This window comes from Phyllostomus discolor, chromosome 14 (assembly GCF_004126475.2).
Source record: "Phyllostomus discolor isolate MPI-MPIP mPhyDis1 chromosome 14, mPhyDis1.pri.v3, whole genome shotgun sequence".
NCBI lineage: Eukaryota > Metazoa > Chordata > Mammalia > Chiroptera > Phyllostomidae > Phyllostomus > Phyllostomus discolor.
In genome coordinates this window covers 18,885,149-18,901,200 of record NC_040916.2, presented here as the reverse complement: position 1 = coordinate 18,901,200, position 16,052 = coordinate 18,885,149, and the positions used below count along the sequence as shown (strand labels likewise).

At 59.1% G+C, this 16,052-nt stretch overlaps 1 protein-coding gene across 1 annotated transcript; it reads right to left on the bottom strand.

The window, feature by feature from the left end:
* On the bottom strand, nucleotides 1–15,855 carry CLEC20A (C-type lectin domain containing 20A). The gene is made up of 10 exons (XM_036015760.1): nucleotides 15,616–15,855; nucleotides 14,557–14,601; nucleotides 12,972–13,337; nucleotides 11,475–11,540; nucleotides 10,031–10,517; nucleotides 9,184–9,269; nucleotides 9,030–9,122; nucleotides 3,787–3,906; nucleotides 2,687–2,772; nucleotides 1–957 (listed from the first exon to the last, which is right to left on the bottom strand). The coding sequence occupies exons 1-10, from the start codon at nucleotides 15,653–15,655 to the stop codon at nucleotides 877–879; spliced, it is 1,470 nt and encodes a 489-aa protein (XP_035871653.1). The 5' UTR covers nucleotides 15,656–15,855; the 3' UTR covers nucleotides 1–876.
* Between the last annotated feature and the right edge of the window lie 197 nt (nucleotides 15,856–16,052).

Sequence of the window (16,052 nt, the reverse complement as noted above, 5' to 3'; positions counted from 1 at the left end):
AAGCCATATTTTTGTGCTGGTAGCACTTAGACCGCTCCCCATGTGAGAGACCCACACCCGCATTTCATCACCTGGGTTTGTTCTAAAGAAGATTTATTTTTGTTCTGTGAATACATTTTGATGGTTCTTGTACATGTACAGATATCGATGCGTTTGAGGTCTTTTATTGATAATCCTACAAAGAATATGAATAAACTTTAAACATTTCAGACTAACATTGCCGTGGCACGTGACATATTACTCTCTTACTTCGTGCGCGTCTCTGGGGGATTAGGACCCTTGGCGAGAAACCAGAAAAAAAACTGTTCGAAGGAACATTCTTCTGAAGGTATATTTTAACATTAAGAACAACGCCTCAGAATTCCCCAACTCACAGGGAAGAAATATTTAGATTCGGGACAAATAGCAGGAACATCTAGTGTGGTGTTGTGCTAACGCCCCAGAGAGCGCCTCGTCCTGGAGAATTTGAAACCCCTGTAGTAGGTTGTCGCCGGGGAAGAAGGGACCCGCTGTGTTTGGAAGCGTGGCCCCATTAGTGTCCCAGACCACCACTGCCCTGTCCTAGTCCCCCAGGTCCATGGGGTTGGTTTCAGAGTTTCTGGTTTTCTGTTCTTGTTTGCGTGTCGTCCTCAAAGTTAGTGTTCTCAGACCCTTCCTCTGGTTCCCCTGCCGCATTCTACAAAGTGCCAGGGGTGCGGGTTGCCGGTGTGGTTTTCTCTGGAGCTGGGAGGGGATCTAAGGTCCACCCTTAGCCTGGCCTCTCCAGGGCTCTGGGGTTCCTTCTCATTCTGGGCTGCTTGACATTCAAAGAACACAGATCCACCCAAACCCAGACAAGACCGCGTGAGAAGGAGACCGCGGATGAGCAAGCGTGAGCTACTTTTTGTCTCTTTCGTGGCCGACCCACGTCAGCCTGAACCACTGGTGACCCAGCGTCAGCTTTAGGACTTCTTGGATCTGAAACACCGAAAGGAGAGAAACTGTTACTACTCCCTGTGACCTCGTCATCTCCACCACCTTGCCCTCCCCGCCCCCGCCCCCGCCAAAATGAGAAAGCCTGATGACAAAGGAGGCTAAAGCGAAGGACTCAGTCGGTGCTTCTCAGTCGGGACTGGTCGTCAGAGTCACTTTGGAATTGTTAGAAAGTAGCGGCGGGGGCGCCTGTGGGTTCCACACCGGCCGAGTCCACAGGGCCGTCCGAGGGCTGCGGCCAGGCTTCCTGTGGACATCCCGGGAGGCGGGGTCCAGCCTCAGCCAGGGTTTACAGCCACTTGTCCCGTGGGGCTCTGAGCACAAGCATGCACAAGTGTGTGTGTGTGTGTGTGTGTGTGTGTGAGACAACGTTTCTCTGTCCCGGTCCCTGGAGCTGCGGTCAGTTGGCCTCCAGTGCCTGCCTTCTGTTTGGAATGTTAAAATGCTGCTAAAACTGGTGATAGACCTTCCCCTCCGCCCACCTGGTCCCCAGCAGTTCCGTTCTTTATAAATCTACGAGGTAGAGATTCTCTGCATGAACAAGGGATAGGTGCAGTCCAGCGAAGGTGACCGGGAGGCAGAATCACCCGTTTTGACCCCGATCTTCCTGTGACTGGCTTTGATTTAAAACAGACGGCAGATGGCTTCTGGTGTGGCCCTCCCACCCCTCCCCCAGAAAGTCCTTGACTTTCATAGACCTGTACTCAGCACTGCAGTCTTATTACTTGCACTTTTCCAAAAAAAAAAAAATAAAAAGTATCAGATGCTGAATTGCATCTCCAGCACCTGTTCTCCCTTCAAGAGCAAAAGGCAGTGGGAGCGCCCCAGCTCCCCGCCCTGTTCCCTGCTGGGCACGCACCGGCACCCCCTTGCTCCCTCCGGCATCTCGGGTTCGTGAGGCTCCAGAATACACGGTCCGGGTGTCTCCCTGTGGCCCGTGAGGCCAGTGCCGTGAGCGACCAGATACATGCCAATCCGTTTCCTCGTTCATAAAATTACGGTTTGGGCTGGATGACCCTCAAGGATGACCCTTCTGGCTCTGATATTACAGGGTTCTCTGATATAACTGAAATGTGTGCCCTGAGGCCGTATTTGAAATCAGCTTGAGGTTCTTGTCACAATATTGATGAATAATTCTTCCTCTTGACAGTCTCCTATCTCATGTACTTAAAAAAAAAAACAAACAAACAAGGGAAAAAAGCCTGGAAGAAACGCATGCCGTGAACGAGAATGATGTCGATAACGATTATTAGAGCCAATGTTTATGTTTGTTCAGCACGTACCGCGTGCCAGTTTGCTAAGCACTTGGAATAACTCACTGAATCATAGCACCAACCATATGAGTTAGGGACTGTCATTCCTAATTCACGGGGAAACCGAGACTCAGAAAGATGGCGTTGCTCGCCCAAGGTCACTCAACTAACTGATGAGTGGAAAGGCAAGACCTCAATTCAGGTCCTCCTGACTACGCTGCCTTTGTTGGTTTGTCTGTTTGTTTGTGAGCTCAGGGAAATTGGGGGCGAGGGTAAGAAAAAGGCCTGAAAAGACCTCAGCCCATGATGCCGTCTTTCACCTTGAGCCACAGTGATGGCGGCGGGGACAGACGGGCTCCTTTCGCAGAGCCTCCCCACTCTCGCTGTCTGGGTTTCGACAGCATCGCCTCGCCCTGTTCAGCCGCCTGACTGGTCCCCATCCGAAGCGGGCGGAGACTCACCTCACTCAGAAACTGCTCCTTCATGTCCTCTGGGTCCGCCGTAGCTGGGAGGGTGAAGTCTGCCTTCAGGATCCCGAAGGTCCGCCCTGGAAAAGAACGTGCTGCCTGGATCGGGGGGAGTTACCTTCTTGCCGCTTGAACATGTCAAGTTCGCCCTGGCTGGCATAGCTCAGTGGATTGAGCTCAGGCTGCGAACCAAAGCATCGCAGGTTCGATTCCCAGTCAGGGCACATGCCTGGGTTGCAGGCCACAGACCCCAGCAACCGCACATTGATGTTTCTCTCTCTCTCTTTCTCCCTCCCTTCCCTCTATAAAAACATAAATAAATAAAATCTTTTAAAAAAAAGAAAATATCAAGTTCTCGGCCATCAGGAGCACACACTGGGCACCGTAGTAGGTGTGTGGGGATTCAGGTTGCACAGAGGGGGACAAAGGAAGCTACTGAGCAGGGGACAGCTCAGCCCTGATTGGGACCGAGCGGCCAGTGGCGAGAAGGAGAGTCTTGCATCGTGGGTGATGCTGGTCCCCTCCCCCACCAGGCAGTGGTTTTCCCTTCTGTGTGTCCCCCCTCCCCTCTGATAACTCTAGTGAAAGTAGGTGCTGCACGCCGCGCTGGAAATACGCGCCCCTCCTCGGGCCCACGTCTGTAAGGGCCACTCTGCCCCAGGAAGCTCCAAGTCCTCTGAGCCTGTGACCGAGCTCAGCCTTGGGCTGTGAGCCACACTGGAAGTCACCCCAGGAGCCACCAACCAGCCCACAACCCCGGACTGCTGTGTATTTGTCCAGCCGCTGATAGTTTACAAAGCACATAATCACCCCCCTGGGTGTTGCAGCCGCCCTGGGACCTAGGCAGGGTGGTGCCTGTTGTCCCCTTTTGCAGGTGAGAAGCAGGAGATTCCGAAGGGAGGAAGACGCTCCCTGTGTTTTCACCATAGTCAGGGCCCTGGTCCCGTTCCCCCTGTTAATAGCTGTTCGCAACCCTCCCAACGTGTCACGCTGTCTTTCTAAGCAAGGTCTCGGGTACTCTGCGCTAAAGGGTGGCTGTCAGATTGAACTGCTCGGCTGACGAGAGTAGGAACTTGGTGACTAGAAGCAGTTACCTGATTCTGATGCTGTAGCTTTTTCCTGCAGCTTCGGGTGGTTGGATGTGCTCACGTGCTGGGCCTGAGTGGCCGTGGCTGTGTCTGTTACGCCAGCGCCACCTCCTTCACTGGGCACGGCTGTGGGAGGGGAAATAGAGGAGTCACTGCAAAGATCGCCGGGAGCAGGGGGGTCTGAGGTCGGTGACCACCCCGTGCTGGGAGACGGGCACAGGCCGCCCCTGCCGGGCGCACAGGTGCTGCAGACAGGAACCTTCCAGTCTTGACGTGCCCCCCCTTGGGCGGGGGAACCAGCCCTTGAGCTGCTGCCCCACCATGGCTAGCACCCAGGGGCCCCCAACATCTCCATCAAGGTGCAGCACCTCAAACTCAGAGTGTACCAGAGCCAAGCTCAGCCTCCCCCCAGCAGCCTCCTCTGCCCCCCCACCCCCAGCAGCCTCCTCTGCCCCCCACCCCCAGCAGCCTCCTCTGCCCTGTGTGGCTGCCCATCTGCTGAGGCCCGGCCAGCCACCCCGGGCACCCTCGGCTGCTCCCTTACCCCCGTCACTGGCTCTCAGGCTCAGTCGCCAAAGTCCTGTCAGTGCCTTGCAGGTGTCCTTTTATTTAAAATATAGAAATAACTATTTGCTTTTAGGGTATTTTGTTGTAAAGTATGTAAGGTATTCTTCCCCCAGCCCAGGGACAGCCACTGTTAACCTGAACTTTTTTCCTTTGAGTCAGGATCTACCTTATTTCCCTTAAAGGCCGCGCAGCATTTCATTGAATGTACCCGAAGTCATTTAACCAGTTTGCTTTCAGTGGACCTTAGATTGCCTGCAGTTGTCCACTGTGATAAACAAGGCTGCCCCAGCAAGCCGTGTGTGGAGAGTGCGTGGACACGTGTGCTCCTGGTGCACGTGTCCTGAATACGGGCCCACGGGCAGCGTGCTGCGCGGAAGGGTACGCGCCTCCCGAGCGGACTCGCACTGCGAGGGTGGCGGCGCCAGCCCCTCCCCTCCCCTCGCCAGTGTCTGCGAGCGCCGGTTCTCGCAGGTTCTCATCGGCTTTATCGCCCTTTTAAATCTTTGCCTAACAGGTAAGTAGAAAAAAGTTACGGGGAAAAATGCATCTTGCTCTTCATTTGCATTTCTGTGATAAAGCGAACAAAGCCGGGCATTTCTCTCTAAACGTGTTTGCATTCACATTGCTTCAGTGACTGTCACTCGTACACGCCGGGAAATCCGGCCCCTCGTGTGCCCTCCCCTGCTGCCCCTCCCCACCTGGCCCGGTCCCACCCCCCACCCCAGCCCCCCGACCGCATCCGTCAGTCTGTCCCGCACAGGCAGCCCTACCTCCGCCCCCGACCACCTCCTCTTTCCCCGCCCGAGCACCGTGAGTGCCTCTGGTTAAATGAATTATCTGTGAAGTCCGGAAACACTCACTCACATTGCATCGCCCGAATATAACCACCGTGAACACTTTCCCACTTGTCCTTTCGGTCCACGGATACCCCTCCATCACTGTTGTGACCGTGTTGCCTGTGGAAGGTGGAGTCTTGCTTCTTTCTAGGGCATCTCAACACGGTCCTTCGTCCCAGGTCACCACGACTCCCCCGGCTTCTGTTAACTACCGGCCGGAGCGTTCTGCGCACTGGCCAGGCGCCTCCGAGGGCCCCACCGCCGCCGGCTGCAGGCTCAGGCCCTTGGGGATCCGGCCCCAGGCTACCTCTTTCCACTCACCCCTTCCCCGCCCTTCCCCCAAATCTGACCCACATCCGCTCACATCAGACTGCCTGCCGTTCCCAAACCACACACCTTCCATCTACCTGTCTTGGTCCCTGCCGATCACTCTGCCAGGAAGGACCTTCTACTCCTTGCTGCCTGAGGAAGTCCCCCACTAACTGTTGTCTGGTTACGGCGGTCCCCCGTGTCCCTGGGGAACACACTCCCGTTGCCTCTGTGGACGCCTGAAACCGGGGAGAGGACCAGACCCTAACATACGCTAAGTTTAGGTTATAAATTAAGCAAAGAGATAACAGTGAGTAGGAAAATAAAACATTTATAACTATACAGTATCATAAAAGTTTTGTAGATGTGGTCTTTTCTGTCTCAGCGATTTCCCACCTTTTTCACCTCGTGGCACACGAACTAATTACTAAAATTCTGCAGCACACCAAAAAGTATATATTTTGCCAATCTGACCAAAAAATGGGTAGAATTTTGATTAATTCACACCAAACAGCTATTGTTGTGTTGGCTGTTGTCATTTTTTTTTTTTTTTTTTGGCTAGCCGAAAGGAAAAGGGGTGGGTGCCCCGACTGAACAGCCAGGTGTCACACATTGTAAACATTCTGGCGGCACCCCTGGTGATAATCGCTGCTGTCCAGTGTGGGCAGAGGGGGGCAGCCCGAGATTTCATCCTGCCACTCAGAGCACCACGGCACAATGTAAAACTTCCGAATTGTTCATTTCTGGAAATTTCCATCGAATGCTTATTTTTGGCCGTGGGTTGACCACAGCTAACAAACTCAGCTGTGAAAGCCTGGATGGGGGGCAGGGGACTACCGCACCCCCTTCTCGGGGCAGAATGTCAGTGCAGCGCCCCCAGGCGGCCCGGCGGTCTCTATCAGCCCCTGTTAGCCTAAGCGCTTTTAAACACAGGGAGAGGTCCTGGTGGCCGTGGTAGCCACAGTTCAATGCCTTCCTCAGAACAGACCCTCGGGAAACGATCGTTGAATTAAATCATCTACCAACACACAAAACACTGTGCTGGGCTTGGGAAACACGCAGGAGGCGTATAACGTGGTCCCTGAGCCTCTGAGACTCCGCAGTCTCCCTGATTCGTGATTGCGACCATTCACAATCATTTATAATTAATAAGAGGAGAACGAGGCCAGCCCTGTCTGTCCAATAAGGTAAGGACAGAAGAGATGAATGAACCACTAATCATCTCACCAGTGAATTGAGACTCAAGTGGTAATAACTACCACTGAGTATCTGCCAGACGGCAGGCACTGAAAGATGACTCTCAGCGACAGTAATTGTCTTCAGTTTAAAGATGAGGGAGACGCAGTTCCGAGAGGTTGGGAAACTGGACCAAGGCCACGCAGTGAGTAGTGACATTCCCACAGCCGACATTCCCACAGTCACTCTCCTGCAGCCACGTAGGTAGTTTCTCCCCCAGGTCACCCACCCTAAACGATTATCAGGGGGTTTGGGAGGGTGAGTGGGGACCCTGGCGGTCAGAATACCCTGGAGAGTGGACAGGTATGCAGTCCAGGGCGGGAGCCTGTGGCTCGGCACACCCCCACCTGCCGGGTCTCAACCAGCTGCACCTGGGCAGGGAGGCGAGGGCTGGGGCTCCCGAAACAGGAGCCCGGCTCTGGGGCCAGGCCACGTGGGGTTGGTAAGACCCAGTTTTGCACGTGGAAGGGCACTCAGTGCGGCCCTGGCCGGCTCCCAGCAGTCCCTGCGCATGAAGTGCGCAGGGGGCTGTCCAGCCCAGCAGGATCCCCTGAACCGGAAGGCCCCAGAAATCTCCCAGGTGGCCCAGGGGCACACGACCCACTGAAGGTATGTGGCTGACTCAGGGGTACCGCCACCCTGGGGGAAACTGAGGCACCACTGGGTGGGGGCAGGGAGACGAGCCAGGGGCCTGTCGCTGCCTCCCACGGAGTCATGGGCTTGCAGTTGGTCACGGGGTCCCGTGGTGCGCAAGGACGCACTCTGGGCAGTGAGCAGAGTGGTCTAGGGTCCGTCCTTGGGGACAGAGGCGTCCCACGGGGCCACAGCTCCTGGCGTCTAGGGAGCAACAGGGACCTCGGAGGCAAGAGCTCTGGGGCGGGCTGTGGGAGCCTCGGGGCAGGCGCTGGTCCCTGCGGCAGGAGAGGGGCTTCCGTGAATACCGGCGGGGTCGCCCAGCGGCGCGGCTGGGGAGAGACACGTGGGCCACAGACAGGAGGGAGGAACCCCACGCGGGGCTGTGGCCCTCAGGACCCTGCAGCGGCCCTGCGGCTCCGGGTGCCCGACCCTACACACCCACTGTGACAGGTGGGAGGGCCACCTGAACCTGCCGGGTCCGCCGGCCTGGGTGGCCAGCGGGCGTGGGGCCGCCGGGAGTCAGCTGAGACCTTCCTTACATGGAGAGCAGAAGACATGCTCTTCCGTGCTCCTGAACCAAATCTGACCGCAGACGCCCCTGGCGCTGTGGCCTGCGGGGTGAGGGACCACTCAGAGAAGGTGGCACCTGCAGGATCTGGGCCTCCCGTCAGCACCCCGGTCCACCTGCAGCTCCTACCTGCAAGCTCCACCGAACCCACCTCCAGTCCCCGTTGCAAGCTGACACCTCTGCGTGCAAAACCACCCCCTCCGGGAGGGAAATCCTCTGGTACCTCCAAGGGCTGGGCCTGTCCCTTCTGTGTCCCCGTCATGCCTGAGACTACACAAGCAACACCGCCTTTCACCACTGCCTCCCCAGCGGCTGTCATCTCCTTCAGAACAGGCCCTGCCTTTTCCCTGCGTCCCCAGAATGAACAAAGCGCTGTGAGCACGTCCCTTCAGTTTCTCCGTGTCCTCCAAAAAGGCAGTAACACTTTCGTCTGGGGCAGGAATCTGGGAAGAAGCCAGCCAGGGCAACTGTGCGTTTGCCCTCAGTGATCCTACTTGGCTTCGAATCCAGGGGAAGCAAAGAGGGGCAATAGCCGTGAAGATGTTGCAGGAATTTTAAAATGCTCAAGGAACATGCTGTCGCTGTCATCCCCAGCCATGTCGCCACCGCAGCGTCCCCATGGCTCGGCCCTCGTCTGAGAAGATGAGCCTGGCGCTAGAAGGGGTCCCAGCGGCCCCTCTCTCACCGCCTCTCTCTGGGCACCCGGCCTCGGAGGCCTCTGATGATTTTTCTGCTCGTGTCTCAGGCCCTGGTCCCCTCACCTGGGAGGCTGCCCTGCCTGTCGTGGGTCTCCTGGTCCCGGAACTGCACGTTCCGTGGCCCAGTTCATGGGGGGAGGTTGACGGTGACCGAGGCCTCCCTGTCCCCACCCCAGCTTGCCAGCCGGGTGGGGGGCACAGGGAAATCCCCCTCTGTGTGAGTGGCCCTTGGCTCACCTCTGTTCCGGCCTCTCCCCAGTCCCTCTGGGAGCACCCGTGGGACCCACCTGGCACTGCTGCCTACACACCGCCCTCTACTCTTCCCGGGCCCTGGACACCCCGGGACCCAACCAAGGCCTGGGCCAGCGCCCCTACAGAGCAGAACACCGGGGAGCGTACCTGGGCTGGACGTCGTCCCCACGGTCTCTTCTGAGGGGGGGATGTAGCTAAGCTGGGGGAGCGCCGCCGACGCCCGGTGTCCGATGGCGGGGTCTGCAAGCAAAGACCAGCAGGAGTGTGAGGGGCCCGCAGCTCCCCCAGGTCGGACACACACGCCGGGCCTGGCAGGGGCACCGCCGGGGGCCAGCCTCCACCACAGCAACCACGCCCAGGAGGGCGCCTGTGTCACCGTACTCTGACCTGCACCAACCCAGGGAGAGGGACTTTCACGTCTTTAATCCTCACAACGGCTCCCCCAGGAAGGACACGGTGTTCTTGTTTCACAGGGGAAGGGGTTTCTTTGGGGCTGATAAAAAAATGTGTAACATTAGATAATGCTGATTGGACAATCCTGGGGCTGTGCTGAAACCCACTGAACCAGACACTTCAAAAGAGTGAATTTTAAGGTGTGTTCATTAGTTATATCACACCCCCAAAAAGCTGTTACCAAAAAAAAAGGAAGGCCGGGAGGAAAAATAAAAAAAAGAGAAAAGATGAGGGAGCGAGGCCTGCTGCTGAGGAGACATCCTGCACGCAGACCCAGAAGGACCAGGGGGTGGAATGGGGGGACCAGGGTCACGGCCGGCTCCCATGCAGTCTCGGTGACAGCAACGACAGCCCCTGATATCTGGCGGGGGCCTCCTCGGTGCCAGGGGCCCTGCCAGGTCTTCACAGACGTCCTCAGCTGTCTTCGGAGGGGCCCTGGGAAGTGGGTCCTCAGTCCCTTTTGTGGAACCTGTTCTCCGGAGGAGGAAGGGGAGGCTCGGAGCCGCGGCCCTAGACCTACTTCCAGCAGGCGGCACAGTCCGTGTGAGTGGGACCAAAGCCGGGCTTCCAGCCACCTCATTGCCGATGACTCATTCCTGTCGCTAACACTGATGCCCTGAGGCCACGTGGGGCCCCAGGCCACTCTTTAAGGAGCTCCCAGAATTCACGTACACACTGCTCCGGGACTCCGTCACCCTCGGACTGGGAGGGCCTCCTTAGGTCCACGCTCAGCGTCTCCTGCTGCCAGGCAAACCCATTCCCCATCCCCGTCCCGCCCTGGCGGGCCGAGGGCCAGTGGGGCGGACCCCCACGCACCGTAGAAGCAGATGAACGGCCGCAGGGAAGAGCAGGCCTGTGAGCGCACTCTGGGGGCGTAGCTGTAGTAGGTGCCGAGCCCCGCACACAGCCCCGTCCCGAACTGGGGCACCCGCAGCCATTTGGGGATGCTGGCGCCCAGGCCGCTGGACCAGTTCAGAGACCCAGAGGCCGCGTCGAAGTAGAGGCCGATCCAGGCCTCCGTCTCACTGGTGATGGACCTCAGGGCCCCCTTGGCGTCCTCCTCCGTCACCGCCTGCAGGTCGGCCAGGTCCGTGTGGTGGGCACGGCAGCGCAGCAGGGCCGCCAGCCACGTCACTCCTTGCTCATACCGCCGGAAGGTCCGCTGGCCGATCTGGACCACCGCTGGGGGCCAAGAACAGAGAGACCGCACGGCTGTGATGCCCCTCGGCGGAGGTTTGGAGAGGGCGTGCTCTGGCACCGCCTGAGGGTTGATCCCGGAGACCCGAGAGAGGAAACAGCTCTGCTTGCAGAATTGGGAGTCACGATCTCAGATTCACATGGGCCCTCCCTCCTGCCCCCGACTCTCCGACCCAAACCCATTTCCCGGAGCCCATCAGGCTTTGCCTGCGGGTCCCTCAGTTCCCTCTCTAAACTGGCGTTGAAAGCTAGCCGTCCTTCGGCACCTACTGCTCACCGGCCCTGAGCGATGGGTGTGGACACATCCCCTTTGAATCCTCACTATCACCTGAGAAGTGGGTCCTACCAACCTCAAGTTACAGGGGAGGGAAGAAAGCCCCCGGAGGTGGCAACTGGCCCCAACTCAGGCCTCATTGCGTGGCAAGGTGAGCGTCTCACGCAGGTGTGCCTGCCTTGGACAACGGTCACTTCCACGCTACAGCCCCATGGCCCGTAACACTCAGAAAACCGACTCCACAGCACGGGCTGAGTGGGAGTGCGTTTCCTTTGTCATAGAATGTCTCTACCCCAGAGAGGGAGGGGAACCTTTTTAAACGCCAGGGCGGTGATATCCAGAGGGGAAACCCCCCTCACCAGCCGGATGGGCCTGGGCTGTGAGGAGGTGGCACCCACACCCTCACCCCCAAGCCAGCGAGGTAGGGTGGGGGGTCATCCCAACTGCTGGGAGGCAGCCGGAGCTCGGCCACAGTCTAGCTGGAGGCCCTCGATCAAGTCACCTCCTGCTCTGGGTCCATTGAATAGTAAAGGCACTGACTGCCTCCAGGGGCGTCAGCCTGGGGGCAGCAAAGCAGGGAGGGGATCCCTCAGCCAGGCGGAGGGGGTAGCCCCGCCCACCCGTCCTGGTGGGTGGGCCCAGGGGAAGGCGGGGCTCCTGGGGCGCACCTGGCTTTGGAGAGGTGGTCAGGCTGAGAGCGGGCTCCACGGAGCTGCCGTACCCCTTGGCGGGGTCTGGAAAACAGAAACAGCTCGAGTTACCGGGCAGCAGTGGGCTGCCGTGTGGAAGCTGGGGGAAGCCCACCTCGGGTCAACAGGCCCCTGTGTCCCTATTTACGTGCAGTTAGTGAATATGTATCTATGGCGCTTCTGTTGTGTGGCGGACGCTGTTCTAGGCCCGAGAAAAACGGCAGAAAGGAGACAAGCGGCGTCTCTGCGGTCAGAGAGAACACGGGAAGGACGCGTCTCGCGGGGAGCGGGGAAGGGAGACCGGAGACCCCGGCCAGGCGGGGGCCAGGTCCTAAGGCGGGAAGGGGCCCTGAGGGTTCAGGGAGCGGCAAGCGACCAGTGCGGCCAGGGAGAGAAGTAGGAGACAAAGCCACAGAGATCAGGCAGGGCCTGGTGGCTACCGAAGGGGTGTGACTCTAAGGGACCTATGTGTGGGTCTAAGCGGAGTGGTCTGTCCGGCTTCCACGTTTACGAGTTCGTCGTCTCGGCAGAGAGGGGAGACGAGGGCGGAGTCAGACGTCTAGGTGAAGCCCAAGGACACCAGAGGGAGTGTGGGGAAGTGCCTCGCACACCCTTCCTTGGGGGGTGGAGGGGGGGCTCCCATCCTCGGCCGCCACTCCCGCTGCATTCGGAATCCTCACTGAAACCTGGGCTGCCACCGTGGGCGACAGTTCAAGGCCCCAGGCAGGCGCGGTGGAGAACTGGGACTCATGCCTTCGGTCCTCTGTGCCTCTGTGGGAGGGGTCGGGCGCTATGGTGCTGAGCTGGGCCTTGACTGACTGCGACAAGCAGAGACCGGCAGTTCTCACCAGGAAAGTGCTCCCTGGTCCACCACTGCCCCCCCCCCCCCCCCCCCCCGCCCCGAGGTGACCTCAGACAGAGGTCAGTGCAGTGGGCCGCCTGGGCGGCGGGGCCAGCCGGGGGCACGGGGACCAGCACCTTGTGCACCGAGTTGCTGATGGTGGATTTCCCGCAGAGACACCCCCAGAGCCCGCTGCACCCACCTACTTCCCAGAAGCAGGGGTCCCCCAGAGAGTGGCTGTCCCACACTCCCCCACCCCCGTGAGACAGACACAACCACCCTGTGTTGTGTCTGAGAAGGTGAGACGGTGACAGACCTCAGATTCTCTCCTTTCTGCATGGGTGCAAATGACCGCCCCCCCCGGCCCGCAAACTGTCTTTGCCTTTCTCCTCCCTTTGTTTTTTCTCTTCCCCTCAACCTTTTATTGGCAGAAGAAGGGGACAAAGTGGGACTTCCCAGATTTTACTTTTTCTCTGCCCTGATTGATAAATGTTTCTCAGAAGGGATAGAAATTCAGTTCCGCAGAGAGGAATGTGGCAAATGGAGCTAAGGTAATCGTTATCCTCAGAAAGCCCCAAGCCCCCTCGCTTTCATCTGCTCTTGAAGAGCAGCCTGGAGTACGGCCGGGAGCTCACCGTAGTAGCAGATGAAGGGCTTCTGAGTTGTGCAGGAGGCGGTGCCCAGGCTGGGGGCAAGGGCCACGGAGTACAGCGTGGCACAGATGCCCTTCTTGAGGACGGGCAGTGGGCTCCACACGGGGATGGTGAAGACGGAACCGCTGGACCACCTCAGGCTGCCGAGGTTCACGTCGAAGAAGAGGCCGATCCACGCCGAGGTGCCCTTGGCCAGGCTGTAAAGAGTCATCATCCCTTCCAAGCTGTTCACGCTCTCCAGGTCGGCCAGGTCCGTGTAGTACATCCGGCAGTGCTGCTGGGCGTCCGGCCAGCTCAGCTCCTCCTCCACCCGCGAGAAGGTCTTGTCGTTGCTCACCAGCTGCAGGACTGGTGCAGGAGAGGCTGTCACCAAACGGCCACGTCCACCCCGCTCCTAGTCCCCAGAGACCTTTCGGCCGGGCCCCAGGCAGCCCTCTCCAGCCTCCTCTCCCCAACCCCCCTCCCTCCAGGAGCCCTCCAGGCCCTCCAGGAGCCCGCGGCTCTGTCTCCAGGCCTTTGCACAAGCTTCTCTCTGGGTGGGTCTGGAAGGACTGGCCACCCCCTTGTGCTCCCTCAACCCCCTCATCTCCCCCTTCCTTTTGCCCAGCTAACTCCTTACCCCTCGACCCCATTCTGGGTGGGTAGGTGCCCTACCCATGCGCTGCAGCGCCCCTCAGTCCTGCTGAGTAACAACAGATCTCGCTTACTAAGCACCAGCGATGTGCCCTGAGCTCCTCGAATCCTTCTGACAATGCCCTAGGCTAGTGGCACTGTGCCTGTTTGACAGCTGAGGAAACCAGGACCAGAGTTAAGTGACTCAGCCAAGACCACCCAGTGGGAAGGGTTAGAGCCCAGACCCAGGGCCCGCGGGTGCGGTGGCTTCCAGGCCCAGGGCCTGAGCCACCCCGCGGAACTGCCCAGACGTAGGTTACAGGGGCTCGGAATCGGGGCTGCACGGCAGGATCCCCTGGGGAGCCTTTCAAACACGCGGATGCTCGGGCCACGCTGAGCAAGGGTCTGGGTTTTCTGGGACCCGCATCGGAACGTTTAAAAAGCCCCGGCCAAAGGACCTTTTTGCTTATATGTCTCCACCACCACATCCAGACAACGTGGCAGCAAAGCACAAGCCACATATTCATCTCCTACATTCCCAGCTCCCAGTGCTTTAGAAGGGCTCGATGTGCTGAAAATGAATGAATGAATGAATGAATGAACGAGCAAACTACTGAGCGAATCAAACTTCTGGAAACCAACCCCGTGGCCTGCACGTTCCCTTCCTGCCTTCCCGACTCCACGCCGTCGCCAGCACCCCAGCAAACAGAACTGCTCAGGGCTGCTCTGCTTTGCCCAGGTGCCCTGGGCGAGGGGTCCAGGGGGATGAGGGCCCGGGGCCCGGATGCCGGGGGTCCTGGGCCCTAAGGAACCGGCCTCCAGCCAGAGGCCCTCGGAGAGGAAAGTCAGACGGGAGAACTGTGTACACGGAGCGTCCCGTGTGCAAGGGGTGGGGGAGGACAGGGGGAAGGACCGGGAAGGCGCCTGCCAGAAGAAACGGAGCCCTCACACCCACCAGAGTTCCAGAAGCCTCCTGTCACCAAGGAGAATTGGAGAATCACTGTGTCGGAGAAAAGGAATAGAAACAAAAATTACTCTTTCTTATGGTGTGTGGTTCACATTGACATTTCTATCCCATTCCGTTTGACTGTTTAAAATCACTGGCTGTGGCCCCCAAGGCGATGGATTTCATGTTCCAGCGAGACACCCGTGCCCCTGCTGACTTCCCGGTGCCACTCGGTGTCCGGAGGCCTCCCAGAGTCCGCCCTCTGCCACCCAGCCCCACGCACGCATCCCTCTGGCTGTCATTCTGTCCGTAGGCATAGACTCACCCTCCCGGCTGCTCTGTCCTGCCCCCCCCAGTGCAGTAAGTGGCACCCCTCGCTCCGGCGGCATCTCCGGCCCCAACCCAGGAGTCACCGTGGGTCCCTCCCTTTCCCTCATTCTTGACACCCAGTCCCACAGCAAACGTGGCCAGTTCTGTAGCTGACATGTCTCTTGAACCTCCTTGAATTTTCCACTTCTTTCCAGGCCCACTGCCGCCCTGGCCCAAGTCACCGGCCTCTCTCTGGGACTCCCAGCCCCAGCGGGTCCCTCTGTGCTGCCCTGACCCCCTGCGGCCAGAAGGCCCTTTCCAAGACATTCCTTCTGGTCGCCCCACTTATCTCCTTCACCGCCCTCCCTGGTCACATTCCACAGTGATTGTATTTGCTATCTCCTTGCCGAGTGGCAGCTGGGCGAAGCCAGGCACCAGCCAGACGCTTAGCACCAATACCTGCTGGTTAGTGAGGACGTGAGTGAGTGAACCGAGATGCAGAACAGCAGGCCCCAGGCTGTGCACCCTGGAACCCTGGGCCCGCGGACTCGGGAGGGGAGGGCGAGGGGAGCAGCCGGCGCCTGGGCCCACCGGGCCTGGGCTCACGGCCTAAAACATTGTTTTCTGCTTTGTTCCCCTGTCAGCCCCCAAATCTGGGAACCTCAGGAAAGGCCCCCTTCCCTCAGACTGGAGCCCTGGGCGTGCTCGGAGCCCGGTGCGTGCACACACGCGCGTGTAGCGGGGGTGGAGGGGCCTTACCGGCTGCGCAGAGGGACACTCGCAGCCCCGGGGCCACCATGGCTGCAGCACAGGGCAGGCGGCCGGTGGAAAGGCTCCTCACCTCTGCGCAGGCTGCACCTGCTCTTCTGGTCTCTCTCCGCTCCCCTCCCCTTTCCGACCCCAGCTGACAGATTTTACTAGACAAATACGTGTTCAGTGCCTACTGCCCGCCAGCCACTGGGCGAGGGGCTGGGGGTGCAGCCGGAAGAGAGCAGAAGAGATGCCCGTCCCCCTGCAAGTGGCAGGGGAGGCAGCAGGGGTCAGGAAACGGAGGGGCGGAGCCAGGGGAGGGGAGCCGCGCTCTGGGGCTGGCCGCTGCAGTGGGCAGTGGGTGGCAGAGGGCAGGCTAGGTTAGGCCTCTGGGGTCCCCGGGGGCAGAGGGGCAGGCGTGGGAGGAGAGAAAAGGGGGAGGCAGA

What these genes read in the sequence shown, in the direction of transcription:
- CLEC20A (XM_036015760.1), bottom strand. Translation starts at nt 15,655, where the DNA reads ATGGTGGCCCCGGGGCTGCGAGTGTCCCTCTGCGCAGCCG. An exon ending in GTGCCCCTGCCAGGCCCGGC is followed by an intron (nt 9,123 to 9,183) that starts GTGTGTGTCCGA and finishes CTTTGCTTGCAG; the next exon opens with ACCCCGCCATCGGACACCGG. An exon ending in GGGGACGACGTCCAGCCCAG is followed by an intron (nt 3,907 to 9,029) that starts GTACGCTCCCCG and finishes CCCCTCCCACAG; the next exon opens with CCGTGCCCAGTGAAGGAGGT.